Raw genomic sequence first — 16,738 nt, forward strand, 5'->3', positions numbered from 1 at the left:
GAGAATCACCAACAGAGAGAGGCAGAAAGTGATCTAGGAGCTCTCACGCAGAGGCTGATGCAGGGTCATGAAGGGCCACGCAGAAGCAGCGCAGAGGGCGAGAGAGAGTCTGAGATTTTGTTGGGCAGAGTTAGTTTCAGAAGCCAAGAGACGGGGTGTGAGACCAGGAAGCTGAGAGCAAAGACTTCGTGCAGCAAATCGATCGGCGGGCTTGGTGATGCAGTGTCTATAGGGGTTTACGCAGGGACTACGTGAGGACTACACAGAGGCAGTGTAGGGCCTACCAAAGGCACCTCATCCAGTGTCCAGATCAAATGGGATTTTTCTCAATGATTGTGTGAGGTAATCTCACAAATCTTTTTTCCAGTATTTCTCTCTTTGTAACTGAATAACCTAAAAGGTATTTAGAGATGTATTCAAAATTTGCTACTGCTTAATAATAATAAACCCTCAAAGTTGTTGCACTAGTTTTCCTACATTGGGTTTTTTCGGGGACATTTGTCCAAAAATAACGGTGTCTATTGTGTTGTATTTTCTTTCTTGCTCAGTCTCTTGTTTCCACGTAATTTAATTAAATGAGGTTGCAGTGTATGTATTACGATATTTGTTGTAGGAAATTGCAAGTAATTTGTTTAAAGGAATTTAACAAATAGGAGTAATGTCATCAATTGCTGCAATAGGGATTCCGATTGAGGAATTTTCACATAATACTCTAGTGTGTTGGGTCCGAAGAAGGGAGGCAACAAGAAGATACAAGTCAGAGAAAGAGAGCTTGATCAACAGGATCACATCTAGTTGTTGCACATGTATTTCCTCAGTTGGACCATATCCCAAGATGGGAGCCCAAGTAGGTTCTGAATATTTTAATGATGAACTGATTTGATTGGGCAAAATTTGTTGTGTCATTTTTGTGAGATTAGTTATGCTTTTACTTCCACTAATTTAATGTTAATAACCAATCTGCATGTCCGTTCAGTATATCTATAATCTGCTAGCTCAATGTATTGTCGAGTGCTAGGTTTACTAGGAAAATTGAAAGGAGACCATGTGATGGAGCTTTTATTCAGCAAGTGTGAGAGAATTTGCCTATTTTTTGCGTACATGCACACATCTAGGCTTCTTATTTATCCTCATTGTGGGCTGGGCTTTCACCAGATATCCTCATTGTGGGCTTTATCTATAATCTGCTAGGTCAATACTCTTTGATGGGGCATTTTGGCTGCAGCACCCACACATGCTATTTGTACTTTCTTATGACTTGGTATTCTTACTATTTTTAGATAACATGTGTTAGAGGGTACTTTTAGTGCTAGTTTATCAGCAAATATATTCTGATAGACTGCCCTGATTGCTACCTTATCAACCCCATTAGATGCAAAGTGGCCAAGGCATTTCCAAAAAGTGGTTATAATAAAGAATCCAATAAATGTTAAGGCAGTTATGACAATTTTGAACCTGTCATTTTAAAACTCTCGCAACATTTTGACCATTGTGCCATTGGGAGTTGGTTATTGTTCATTTATGGAGGTTGTTAGAGAATTGACCTACCTTGGAGGAGTTTCAGAGAACATAATGGAGCTTGTTGACATGATCAATCACCTTGGAGAAGACACAGGGCATAACCAACATCATTTTATTATTGTTATCTCGTGTCATGGAGTCGATTACATAAGAGCCTTATCATATTGTTTTCCTTGGACATTGTATTGTTTCTTCTTGAAGAAGAAAGTGGATCTCAACAACTCATCTTTACTATTATGAAAGAAGTTGTTGAGAATCATATGGATCTCCGAAAACAAACACTTCCTTAACTTTTAGAAGACGGAGCTAAAATCTATGTATCTCTCCATTTGATGCACGGTGGATTTGGGGAGAAATCGCTTGGAACATAGTTGAATATCTATAGGATGCACTTGAAGGATTAATGAAATTCTTTGTGGAAGAGGATGTCTTGTAGATTTAAATGTTTTACATCTAACTGCTCTCTCTTATTGCTGGAGTTATCTTGGCATATGTTTATGGAGCACTAAATTGGCTAACATTATTCCTTCTTATTTTAAGCTATCCTTGGGATGTTGTTTATAGATGCATTCTTTCTCTATTCTTGGTTAAAAGCACACACCTTTCATTCTAGGTAATCATAATCTTCATAAGGGTTGGAGTTCATCTACTTTTGTGATCTTTCTAGTTACATTTTTGCAATTTCAGCTAACAAGAAAAGCGTCTTTGTAGCTTGTAAGTTTCAGCTTCAATTATGATATTTTCCTCAATAGGATAGCCCCCCGCAAACCTTGATTTGATCCCCTATGCCCGATCAAAAGAAACTAGTCATTGGTCCATTCATCCATATTATTTCCTAAAACTTTATCAGAATGTTTTGCTATAACTTTCTCTTCACTTCACCTTCTACTTCATTGCATAAGTTCAAGTAAATTTATTCGAGGGAAGCCCCCATTAAGCCAAAGGAGAGCCAGCCTAAAGTGTGAAGCGGGTTTGTGGGGTGGCAGTGGCATCCCTCCTAGTTCCTCCAAGGTTTCACTTGAACTTTAGGACATTATCTCAAGAAATAAGGATTTGAGAGGTAATATAATGAATAGTTTCATATACCATGTACATCGTTGCTCCTCCAAGGCACTTCATTTTGTCACATGCCTTCAGTTATATGTTATTTATGCTAATACTATCAATCCTTAGCTTATTGAATTTATGTACTTTGCACTACCTAAACTCAGATCATAGATATTGTAGGCACTTTCCCTTGTGTTCAAACATTTGATGGTTTTCACTACTATCATTGACCTTTGCTTGTCAACTGAATTTATCAGTATGATAATTGATTTCTTTCTTTTCATATCATGTAGGCAACTAAATATTCAGTCACCCTTTCACAACTCCCAAGTTTATAATATGTGACGTGTTTTGCTAATGAACTCATAAAATGAAGCATGGTAAAGAGAATCAGCCTTCCTCTTCAAATTCTATTTGCAAATTGCCCACAGGGGCAACTCAATTGGCGATCAACGTGTTATGAAGTATTATATAAACCATGAGATTCAAGGTTCAAATCCCCCGTGGGGCAAACAAACAAGAAAAACAAAATTATATTTGCAAATTGCATTTTTCACTAGTGAATTGTTTAACTGATCTAATTAAATCATTAGAATTGACTTGACGAATTCATCAAAGATTAACATAATTAAGGATCGCCAAAAATTCAAGTAGATGGTAAAAGAAATAAAAACACTTACTGCATATCAAGAGGCCACCAGACTTTAATCCTATATCCAGTCAACTTTTCATAATCAATATTTCGTTTATTTGTTTTGCCAGGACTCTGCAAACAAAGAAAATGAAACCATTTAATCATAGACCTTATTGACAGTTAATATACACAAGGAGCAACAAATAATATATGCCAATAGTTTATGCTTTTGCTTTCCACACAGTGTATGTCATTCAATGTTCACATATTGAGCAAAAGTAACTGTAGAACTCAAGACCAAGGAGAACACTGATAAATTCACCAAATCTAAATATTGTTACCTCCCAGGCAAACTACACAAACTACCAGAATTCAAGCCATGCAAACAGCAATAAAGTGCACTCTTGCTTGGAGAAAAACAAGAAGCATCCAGAAAGTCCATCACAGTAAATAGATGGGCAAGAAGATGAAAGGCCTTCAAACTTAATTAAAGATAAAACCCTCCATAAATCCATCAAAATTGTAACTCGTGGTGAGACAGAAGGAAACAACTAACTCTTCCCAAGGAGAGAAGATTACCTTCTGCAATCTTGAAATTCTTTTCCTCTTCAAGGTCTTTCTGGAAGACCCCATGGGACTCCTTGAACTACCACTCAAAGCCTTTGAAATAGATTCTGGCTGAGCAATTGACTTCTCCTGACAGGAAGAAAGAAGAAACACATTTCTACCCGAGTGTATATTTGATGTTTCCTCCATGTTTTCAAATGGATTTGAATAATTGAAAGAACAACCTATTTCATATATTTACCTCTTTATGCTCATGCATTTCTTGCCTTGCTTTAGCAGTAGCATCCTCTCTCAAAACATTTGAAGTTCTAGAAGGGAATTTCTGTGCTCTTTTAGATATAAAAACATCACTGGCATCTAGAGTAGATATTTGTGCTGGTGAAACTTTACTCTGTTCTGAGATTGGACTGGAAGATAATTCAGAAGGCCTAAATTTTGCTCCATCGAGACCAGCTGGTTCTCCTCCAGTTTTTAGCATCATCAAACCTTGGGGTTTGACACTTTTAAATTTTGACTTTTTACCAGAACCTTTTGCACGTCCTAGATTAGAACCTAAGACATATTCTGCATACTTGACATTTCCATATCACTGCTAACTGGATTATCAACAATATCTTTTTCAGGCACATCATCTCTTCTTGTATTCTTAATTCCATTTGAAATTTTACATGAAAGTTTATTGGAATCTTGACTTTTTGAAGCTTTATCTGATTGAATACCAGCTGCCCTGAGCAACACGTTTGATGCTTCCTTACTGCAACTTTTTAGTAGACCTGATGCTTCTCTAGGTGTTCGGACTCCAAGATTATTCTGCTTTCTCATTCCTTGCAGTTTGCCACACTGCATCATCTTTCGCAGAGGCACTTCCAGATCATCCTCATCGCTTTCTTTAGCCACATTTTCATCAATATTTATCTTTGTCTTGTGGTTTCGAGTTAGCTAGAGCAATTTACAAGAAAAGAGTGAAGAAGGTTGTTATGTAAGAATACAGCATACATAATTTTAGTCACTAAACTTCTTTATGGAAATACGTATCTTCAATAACATGGTGACAAAGCAAATTCTTCACTGCATTCAACACACATGAATTTGAAAACACTAACCTGAGCTGTTTGGCCCATAATTGATGCCTTATAATGAGCAAAAACATGAGTACCAGCAAGGCCTGCACTCAAATGTCTTACATCTGCCTGAAATCCATAACCAATTGAAATAAGGTAAATATAGACAGTGGAAATATAATAAAATAAGCAGCATTACAAAAATCTAACTGCCCAATAAATGATTCCTACAATTTTTAATATAAAGGAAGCTAGCTGCATGGTAGAAGAGACAGAAATTTCGTTCAAAGTGCCATAAAGATTTGCATTCTTTGAGTCTAGCATTTCCTGCAATGTATTTGACAACTGATTATTTAAACTACAGCTATTAGAAATAGAAAATACAAGTCTCCTCAAAAAGACTCAGAACTCCTCAAAAGTTGGCTATGCACCACAGTATTTACTATTTGGTAATGTTTTGAAAAAGGAAGGAATTAATTTTTTGACCCATCTTACAAATGAATATTGACCAATAATTTTTTCCCAGTATTTTCACTTATAGATTTTAGCTCCAGCTTTATCTAACAAACTCCAGCTTTTAACTTTTATCTAAGATGACTTCTCATTCATGCACAGCAAGCCACATTAGATATTTCAGCTGACCTACATTTATGTTGATTTTTATAGCATTGGGAGGTATTTCCGCATGCCAAGAAGCCTTCAAAATCAGCAAAAGAAATTATAAATATTAGAAGAAAAAATATTTTCTTTTATATTGGTTTATGTAGGCTCCAAGAAACCTAAGTTGACCCCACGATTAGAGGGCACCTATTTGGCCAATATAAATAAGTCAATTCAATCTCCTCGCTAGGCATAATTTGGATCATTCAAACAAGAGCAAGAAGTCATCTATTCACATATACGGAGGAGCAGAAGAAGTCTGAAGTTGACCTCCAAAATCTGAAGTGAAGTTTGACTCATTGACCAGCATTGACTTTGGCATTTTCTGGGCTATTTGACTGATTATTGGAGCGAATATTCTGGGCATCTTTGACTAAACATTGACCAAATTTCTGGGCTGAAATCTGGATATTGACCAAATCTGTTTGACTAAGGTTGACCACAGGTCAACTGTGACAGTTTGACCAAATTCTCTGAGGAAGTTGCAGGGCCAAAATTTGGCCTCCTTTGACTATTGTTGACCAGAAGCAGAACAGACCAAAAATCAACCTGTTGACCAGATTTGACTAAGCTAACAGAAGTCAGATTCTCTCTCCTTTGACCAGGTTTGACTGGTATTTTGTGCTTGGAAATTGGCACAGATTTCTAGACAATTTATATTGTAAACTTTGTTGAAGACTGAATTCTCCTTAGAAGAAAAGTCCGCTGGGCTTTTCCCAAGGTTGGCTTTTACCAGGGTGATCTTATGTCTCTTATTGTGTTTCGCTGTCTCTTTATGATCCTATGGTTATTGCATTATAGTTGAGATTTTTCTATGTATAATAACTTAATGATTCAAGTGACATAAGACAACTTGAGAATACAAATCATTGGAAGTAATTATCAGATTAGAAAATCAGTTTCTACTATAAGAAAAATCAACAATTTAATGGCATCTAATAAAGTGCGTGTGTGTGCTCTCTCTCTCTCACACACATGATCAAGCTTCTCCTCAAACATCAAAGTTCGGGTTTTATTTGGGATCTTTTATCATCACCCTGAACAAATTTTGTTATCAAGTCTGTTGCAGTTATAATGTTATCAGGACTAAATTGGTTACTCAACCAATCTACACCAAAAACCAGAATATAACCGATAAAAAATTGGAAACAATATACTGTAAATCAAAAAAAACATAAAATATTCAAATTTTGATTAAAAAATATGTTCATGTACATCCATGTGAATCCAACCCATTAGACACAAATATATAACATTTTCTCATGCATATATCAAGCAGGGGTTTAGATTTAGGTTTAGAGTTTTAGGCTTTAAATTTTTGGTATATTTTTTTATTTTTAGCTGAATTTGGTGAGCCCACATGTGCCCATACAGAACTGTATGGAACCAGCTGGTTCAGACTGAGAAGACAGACTCTGTACAGAACCGACTGGTTCAGAGCAATGTTACATTTATCATTACTGGGAATTTATCACAATCAGCAATGTCAGGGGAGAAAACAGAAATTATCGAAAATCAGGAAACCTCAAAAATAATAATAATAATAATCATTTTTTCAGCTTTTTCAACTTCTAAAGCAACAACAAAATCAAACAAACATGTTGCTACATAAATATGAAAATAAAACTGATATATAAGATATCAAGTCATACTGCATACGTGAGACATCGATACTGAAATATGATATCTGTCAATCCCAGGAGCTTGATCCAGATGGGCACTGGAACAAACCTGGATGGTAAGACAGGTTGACCAAAATATACATAAAATATTCAAATTTTGAAACACATATACACACACACATGTGCATCGATATGAATCCAAACCAATATACACAAATATGTAAAATTTCTCACGCGTATAGTACAGGTCTAAGTCACCTGACACGGGGATTCGGGACACGTAGGATTCGAGATTCGTGGTATCGGATTCGGACACGCTGACCCCCCGGAACAGGACACATTAGGACACGTTATATATTATTTTATTAAAAAAAAATATATATATATATATATTAAAAATTAGATATTATCATATTTCTTACACAAATTTTAATTAGTGATACAAATTTATTGATTTCAAACATAGATCTTCATCTATAGCTATTAGCATGCATAGTACATTAAAAATTCAAATAAATGTCAGTGGTACTGGTCACATAAATGATAAATCTATTAAAAATTTAAATCATGATTCATAATTCATAACTGAAAGACAACTTACAACTGCAAGATAGTAAGATAAACACACTGACAATTGTAGTTTTCTCATTAAGTCATCAAATCAAAATGTGTTACATAAGTAGTGTTGGTGCAATGCCAATGGCAAATAGAAATAGAAAATATAAAACAACTACAGGTATACAAGCCTCAAGGCATCAATCAGCATCAGAATCAGCATCACTGTCCCCATCATCATGGTCCCCACTGCTCTCCTCTGCATCCTCCTCCTCCCCTATATCCATAGTCGCCTCTGCATCTACTGGTATGGAGGTTGACCCCTCTAAGTCATCAAATCTAACAGGCTCTAGCACTGGATCATTGAGATCCATGTTGGCCAATGCCAACTCAACAGTGGTGTCCAGACCCATATCATCAGGAACAGTGTTACTTGGGAGCGGGAGCGACATATTCAGAAGCTCTTGGTTTGGTGCTCTTGATTAAATATGAGTTCCATACCCTAATACATGACAAAATTCAATGGAAACATTGCAATCCCCCAATCCTAAAATCCTGAAACATTGATAAGTCTGCTGGATTTTGAATGAAATCTAAAATTCTACTTTCTCCATATGAAATCCAATGAGGCCGGAACCACTCTCAAACATCCTGAGTCATTTCATGGTAATGTTAAAAATTTGAGTAAAAGGATGAAAATGAAGATTAAGGAGAATGTCACTTTTACTTTAAGAATTTAACATTACCATGAATAGCATATCAATACTAGGGCCTAGACTTGATCATGAAGCTGCCAAAATGCTCTACTCCTTGCTGCAACAGAACAAATCACCTGCCAACAGCACAAATCACTTGCCAAATGAAAATATTAATGAGCAAACACGCCCTTTTTTTCCCGCATTGAGCTTAGCGAGTCCTGGGAATAGGACACGTGTCCCAAAATCGCGACACGCTTTTGAAAATCGTGACACGACCTCGAATTCGACGTGTCAGAAATGGACACGACGTGTCATATGATTTGGACACGAATCCGGACCGAATCGTGTCGGATTCGCTGGATTCGGGATTCGTAGGGGGTTTAGGACGAATCCAGTGACTTAGGTACAGGTGCATGTAACTAAAATAACAGCAGGTGCAATCCATCTCTAAACCAAAATACATGAAAAAAGAGGCTCTAAATGGCCTGTAGAGTCCAAAAAAAGTTCATTCTACAACAAATGGTTACATAACATTGAATCGTTGCTTATATTGGGATCACCATCATCATCAATATCACCCTCTTAGCATTAAAATAAGATAAAAAAGGCTTAACATGCCTAATCAGTGATTTTGCTTGAGTAAGGGCACATTTTTACTAGGGTCGTGACAGAGGAGTTCAACAGTCAATGCCACCAACATTGACGTACATAGAGGGCTTGCTGCACTTGATTAAATGTCAGTTTCCATTCAATCGTACATGACATAAACTAGTGAAAGCACTGCAACCTGTCAATCCTGAAATACTGAAAACTGTTAACTCTGCTGAATTTTGAATGGTACCTAAAATTCTACTCTATATATGAAATCAAATGAGGATGGAACTTGCAACCACTCTCAAACATCATGAAACAATTACTAGTAATGTTAAAAATTTAAGCAAAAGGATTCTACTTTAAGAATTTAATGTAACCATTAATTACTAGAGAATGTATCTTATGAGATGAATCATGGTAAATAAGAACAATAGATTTTCCCTTGTTTGCTCGATGAAAAATAGCCACATTATCCAGAAAGCTCAATCCGCTAACTCATTTTTGCAAAAAGAGGGCTAAATAACAAAAAAAATTGTTAAAGGTGATATTGACACGGGCAGAGTGATAATTTCCAAATTATTGCGATAATCACCTTAACAATCATAATAACTTCAAAAATTGAATTTATCGCAATATATAATGTCGATATGATCACCGATGTTGGTTTTGGTGACATTATCACGATAATTCCAATAATATTGTGATGTACAACACTTGTTCAGACTGAAAAAACCAATTCCACTGGAACCAGCAAGTGCAGTCTTGGAACCAAGTTACCAACCAATTCTGTATGAAATTGGGCAACTCAAGTTGGCTGAACCAGCTTGACCTGGAAATGCATAAGAACCAATCCAGCCAGCCAATTCAATCGATTCGAGTCTGGTCCTAATATTACTAACTCTAGGTATGATACTAATTGCTCAAGGTCCATGCCTAGGAAGAGATTAAAGGCTTACGTTATCATCATAAAACATAATGAAAGTCATTGAAGATCCAATAAACCCTCACATTGTAGCTACCTACTATGTCCAAAGTTCAACAACTCGCAACCCATTGCTCTGTGCGCTTTTCAGCATTTCTAGTATGTTTTCGTGCCTTTATATACATTTGTATTTATATAAAAATAAAAAAGTTTGAATTGAAAAATAAAAAAACTGTCATTTCTAATCCAAAGTTGAGCTTTAGTTATGGCCAATAACCTAAGTCACTGGACACGGGGATTCGGGATTCGTAGGATATGGGGATTCGAGAGTCAGATTCGGACACGTTGACCCCCTGGAACAAGAAACATAGGATTTGTATATATATATATATATATATATCAATGTTTTAAGACTCTGACTCCAACTCCGACTCGGCCAAGGATCGACTCCGAAACAGTAATGACTCGGCCGGCTCGATTTCAATGACTCGGTCGTTGTAAAAAATACATTAAATATTTATTTTTTTTATAAAAAAACATAATTTTAAAGATTTTAAACATAATTTTAGAGATTTTCATTCATGTTTCCAAACACACCTACAACTGGAGTCCTTGCTGGCTGTGAGACTGAGGATGGTGGATTGGGATCTGCATTCAACTGAACAGCATGTTCAAGTTCAATTGATGTCTCGATATCTAAATCTAGATCAAGATCCTCATCAAGATCAAACTCTGCTGGACGACTCTCCACTACCCAATCTCATGTTGGATCAATGTCTTCCAACACAATGGGATCTGAATCAGGTCTTTTGTTCAGCAAATGGTTTCGTCTGAGCTGGAGGTTGTATTGGACATAAACTAGATCATTTAACCGTTTTTTATCCAAATGGTTTCTCTTCTTTGTGTTACTTGGGAGCAGGAGCGAAAATGGGAGCGGGAGCGACATTTTCAGAAGCTCCTGGTTTGGGAGCGAATCCCAGAGGAGTTCGACAACCAATGTCACTAACATCAAGGTACATAGAGGGATTGGTGCTCTTGATTAAATAAGAGCGCCATACCCTAATACATGACAAAATTCAATGGAAACACTGAAATCCTCCAATCCTGAAATCCTGAAAAACTGATAAGTCTGCTGGATTTTGAATGAAATCTAAAATTCTACTTTCTCCATATGAAATCCAATGAGGCCGAAACCACTCTCAAACATCCTGAGTCATTTCATGGTAATGTTAAAAATTTAAGTAAAAGGATGAAAATGAAGATTAAGGAGAATGTCACTTTTACTTTAAGAATTTAACATTACCATGAAATTTGAATAGCATATCAATAGTAGAGAGCATTTGAGTGTGTTAAATAGGGTTTGGGAGGGGGAATGGACCCCAAATGACATTTAGCAAATTCATATAACACCTTGGAGTGCAAACCAATCAGAAATCACCTTAAAAATCCATTAAAAAAATATTAAATTGCTGTTTAACGTGTTCTGGGCCGGCTTTTTGTGACTCGGCCGAGTCATAACAAAAACGGTCGAGTTGGCCGAGTCACTCGACCCATGACTCGACCGAGTCATGGCTAACTCGGCCAAACGTACCGTTTCAAAGGCCGAGTCATGGCTGAGGGTATCGGCTCGGATCAACTCGGCCGTTTCGGTATCGAAACGGCCGTTTTTTAAAACAATGATATATATATATATATATTAAAAATTAGATATTTCTTACACAAATTCTCATTAATGATACAAATTCATTGATTTCAAACATAGATCTTCATCTAGATGTTGGTTTTACTGTTTACAAAGTAAGTTAGTAACATTATAGCACGCATAGTACATACAAAATTCAAATACATGTCACATAAATCATGATTCATAAATGAAAGACAAGTGACAACTTACAAGATAGTAAGATAAAGACACTGAGAACTGTAGTTTTCTCATTGAGTCATCAAATCAAAATGTGTTACATAGGTAGTGCAATGCCAATGGCAAATAGAAATAGAAAATATAAAACAACTACAGGTATACAAGCCTCAAGGCAATAGTAGCCCATGACTCATGAGTCAACAATCCTCATAGTCATCATCAAAATCAGAATCAATGTCCTCATCATCATGGTCACCACTACTCTCCTCTGCATCCTCCTCCTCCCCTGTATCCATAGTTGCCTCTGCATCTGCTGGTGTGGAGGATGACCCCTCTAAAATATCACTATCATCAAATCTAACAGGCTCTAGCACTGGATCATTGAGATCCATGTTGGCCAATGCCAACTCAACACTGTTGTCCAGACCCATATCTTCAGGAAAGACATCCCACATCTGTGTCTTTCCCCTCAACCACTCTTCCATCTGCCTGTAAATAAGACGAAGGTTGGTGTGCACATACACCATTGTCTCTGCCCTGGACTGCTCAAGCCTGCTCTTCTTCACAGTATACAAATTCCCGTATGTGCTCCAATTCCTCTCGCAACAAGAGGATGAAGTCACCTGAGAGAGGAGCCTCATGGCTAACTACTGAAGAGGAGGGCTTGTTGCCCATGATTTGCCCACCAAGAATAGGGCTTCTTAGCCCCCCTGTCTCTAATCGCATCATGTCCTGCAAATCGACCAATGCTGGTGGAAAACTCTGCAACAGCATCCTCCACCTCATCAAGGGATGCTCTATCCTAGAAAACCCGCCTAAATGCATCTTTCCTCCCCTGTGAAATTTCACCATCCATGTGAGGAGGGAATCTGCGGGAAGGTCCACCATTCAGCCACTCATGGTTGCAGTATTTTGGGTTCAATGAGTGAGCCAAACAATGTAAAGGTGTGCAATTCTGTCCCATCTACTGACAAGAATATCTTGTATAGTACCACAAAAGGCCTTTGGTGATGTCTCATACTCGGGGCACTCACTCTGTAGAATAATGCTCCTCACAGACTCAATCATGGAATCCCATCCCTCATAAACCTCTCCTAGGATGGGTTTGTCTGTATCTGCAAATCGAAGCAAAGAAATGATAGGGTCCATGATCTGAATAATTAGATCTACCATCTCCCACCAAGCATCATCTAGCACTGTGTCCTTCACTCTTTTAGAGGCTACTTGATCTGTCTTTCTCCAAAAAGACCAAAACTCATAAATAACCATGGCCCCAAGAGCGGTCTTGACCTCCCTCAACCTCTTCAACATCATGAATGAAGAGGCAAACCGTGTATCAGCAATCTTCAACAATGATAGATTGTTGTACTCCTTGTAGATAGTGAGGGCATTTGTATGATTTTGCACAAAGTTATGGATATGTCGTGCATCCTCAATAATGTTACCAATCCAAAGCACATCAAAAGCAATGGATTTCAGTGCTAAGTTCAATGAATGGACAATGCAAGGTGTCCAAAACACTTGTGGATATTTAGCTTCCACAATCATGCCAGCAGCGTTGCAAACACCTACATCTTCATCTGTAATGATTTGCACACAAGAATCAACACCTACATCTTCAATAACTTTAATAAATAACTCACCCATAAATTGTGCATCCTTGTATTCTCCAAGTGTATCTACTGCTTTCAAGAAAACTGGACCATTCAAGGAAGACACCATGAAGTTGATGATTAGGTGTCGTGCTGGATTTGTCCATCCATCAGAAACAATGCTAACCCTAGATGTTGGCCATGATGCTTTAATAGGCTCAAGCATTTTTTGCACCTCTTTTTTTGTCTTCGTCAACAATGTGGTTCTAAGCTTCTCTGAACCAAGAGGCACATACCATGATGGAGACCCGTGAGTTAGAGCTCGACACATCTCAATAAATAGAGGTGAGCGTGCAATATTAAATCATATGAAGTTTTGATAGAAAAAGAAGGCAATGGTGAGATCAAGCTCTTCCCGTTTCTCTTTTTGAAAAATCTTGTCCACTGGACCAAGTGAAATTGCTCTTCTTTTTGCTGCTTGTCCCCCAATAGAACTCTCAAATGGAAATTTGGTGGTGCCTTTCCTCAAAAATGGAAGGGGGTCTTCATTCTTGGTTTTTCTTGATTTTGCAGCCACATTTGCCATACCAACAGTGAACTCCTTTTCCATTTCTTTCCTCTTTTGTAAAGGAACAGCTTTACAAGCTCCAATTCCACAACCTGGTAAAGCCAACAAATGGCCTTTCACATGGTAATATGTGCTTTTGAAAGAAATGTGGCAAAAGTTGCATCTCCATTGCACATTGCCTCCTCCCTTCCCCTTGGTGCTTGTCCCATCCTCTCTTGTGACATATTTCCACAAGGGATATTTCTCAATGTTGTCTTTAGGTCCTCTTGTTCCCTCAACATTACTTGCAGCAGACTCTGATGATATCGAGGGAGGACGGGCATCTCCAATGGAGACATTTTTCCCCTTCCTTTGCCCCCTAACTGCTGCTCTTGATTGAGCCATGAATACTGTAAAAAAAATAAACAAAACATGCACAAATTTGTCAAAAAAAAATTCATATACAAACTGATGTAATTTCCCCTTCCTTTGCCCCCTAACTGCTGCTCTTGATTGAGCCATGAATACTGTAAAAAAATAAACAAAACATGCACAAATTTGTCAAAAAAAATTCATATACAAACTGATGTAATAGAAATGCAAAAAAATAGAGATGAAATGCACTTACCTGGTGCTTGAATCTCCTTGCCGAACGCTCCACAATGATAACTAATCATGTGAAATTCTAGAGAATCCAAAGCTCAAGATCCTAGAGACAAACAGCCACAACAAAAATGTGTTATAGATGAAAATGATATAAGACATGATCACCATGTTTTAGTAATTAATAGGATAGCAACAACAATTCCTTGGAAAACAATTCCAAATGGTTGGTAAATCACAACTTCCGAAGAAAATCCCACTTAATAAACCACTCTTAAGCTAGATCCTAGACACAAAGAAGTCCACGACCGCGCCCCCCCCACCATCCCCCTCACACTTTGAGGAATATTTACATACATAACATGTGCAATCACTTAGGTTGGTTTGTCATGACAACAACAATTAAATACATGTGATACAATACCATTCACATAGTTAATTACAATTAAATGCAACTTAACCAGGGGATGAAGATAAGGATGTTACAATACTCTCCCCCTTAAAGGAACATCATCCTCAGTGCTGACACTAACTCTTGGCAGTCTTTTGATTGCAGCAGCGCCATCCTAGGTGGTCACAATTATGGCAACAAAAGGAGAGATTTTGTGGCAAATACCCTCCCCGTGATGTTTAGGCTCTCCAATCCCCAAAACATCCCTTACCTAGGGATACACACTGAGCCCGAGATTATGAGCTTATCCTTGAAGAGGCCAAAATCAAGAGAAGAATTTATGGATTGGAAAAGAGATTGATCACCAACAGAGTAGACCAGTGCCTTTTTCCTTAGGATTATGGACTCTATGATGTGTTAGATCAGCCAAAGGTTTTCCAAGTAGGCCAAAATCTTGAAGCCCTAGCAACAAGACTTCAAACAATTATCTATGCAATGGAGAATGGACTTTTCATGGGAGAGTTTAACCAAAGTTCAACATTAGGACATTCAATTCACATGTTATGTATGAGTAATGCATGCACTAGATCATTTAGATAGCATTCAATATATTTTCAACAAATTAGGGCACAATTAGCATAACCTAGAATCAACAATATTCCATACATTAGACATGTAGAAAGTAAATATTCAATAACAAGTACACTTACAAGATAACACGCAAAGAGATTCCATCCATTTGATCCAAAGAATAGCTCCAAACACAATGTTTTAGCTCCAAATATCAAAATGCATCAATGGATCTAAATTCTCCAAAAAAAAGAAAGTCGAATTACGCCAATAGGCTTCTCAAGAGTGTGATGATGAATGATACAAATGACTCCTCTATTTATATGAGGAGGTCAAGTTCCTATTTTAGCCTACTAGCCCCTAAAACAATAAAATAATGTGCAAGAAACAAACTAGGTCATAAGTTGACCTAGTAGCTAATGAAAAAAACTCAAACTAGCCCACACGTGTGAGTCCTATGAGTGATGATGCTAATGTCATCCATGCGTAAGCTTGCTTAAGGCAAGCGTTGAGGGCTCAGGGTGCCATGATGTGAGTAGAGGCCCTCCAAAATCGTCTCCTAGGAGTTGGCCCTTAGATCCCTATCAATCTCCCTTTGTAGACCCCAATTTTCACTTTGGGGCACAAAAGTGGTCTCATGGGTCTCCTGGAAGTTAAAATGCCTCTCTCTACTCCAATGCTAAGGGCTCTCAAGGTGGTGCGAGCTCTCCCTATCTCAACGTGTGAGACCATCCTCCTTTGGGCCCTAGATTCAATTGCCAATCCCTCATGAAATGCTAAGGCGATTGATGGCATGCCTAGTCCAAGTGCATCATCCCATAAAATTCATCAATGTAGGGCAAAGTGTCGGAATGTTGTGATTGTTGGACGTGCCTATGGCGATGTGTGATACTCTACTACAACTAGGAAATCCATGGCTCTAAACGCCTCACCTGTGGGTGTCAAAATGCTCCTTTGAAGGACTTGGGCCCCAATTAAGTTGCCCAAGCCATGGACGTGGAACCACCTGTAGGCTGTTACACACAAATTACAATATCTAGTCCTAGCATCTACATCATCAGCTACATTTAATCAGTTTTGCATCTAAGTGAACCAAGCTTGCAAGTAATGGGTAATTTGACACTTCAAACAAGGCACACCTTCCCGAATCAAGGCTTTGAACTCGAAATAGTGTTACCTCCCTAGGTAGCATTAGTTAATAGACCACCCTATTAGGTGTCTCCAGCCCCTAAGGGGATAAGACATGTCCTTGGTCCACCCTCCAATTGATAAGTGTCATGTGAATAATGATGG

General features: G+C 37.8%; 1 protein-coding gene across 1 annotated transcript in view; it reads right to left on the minus strand.

Annotated features, from left to right (window-relative positions):
- LOC149206075 (sister chromatid cohesion protein PDS5 homolog A-like) overlaps nt 1-16,738 on the minus strand; it is a 224,097-nt gene that overhangs the window by 83,170 nt on the left and 124,189 nt on the right. The window contains 5 exon segments of the mRNA XM_089395279.1: nt 3,249-3,334; nt 3,782-3,898; nt 4,011-4,341; nt 4,344-4,708; nt 4,873-4,959. Of these exon segments, the coding sequence (XP_089251405.1) occupies nt 3,249-3,334; nt 3,782-3,898; nt 4,011-4,341; nt 4,344-4,708; nt 4,873-4,959 (986 nt within the window).

The sequence above is a fragment of the Pinus tabuliformis genome, chromosome 1_2 (assembly GCF_031772625.1).
Source record: "Pinus tabuliformis cultivar Carrire ecotype Pingquan chromosome 1_2, CPIR1, whole genome shotgun sequence".
In the NCBI taxonomy this organism is placed as follows: domain Eukaryota; kingdom Viridiplantae; phylum Streptophyta; class Pinopsida; order Pinales; family Pinaceae; genus Pinus; species Pinus tabuliformis.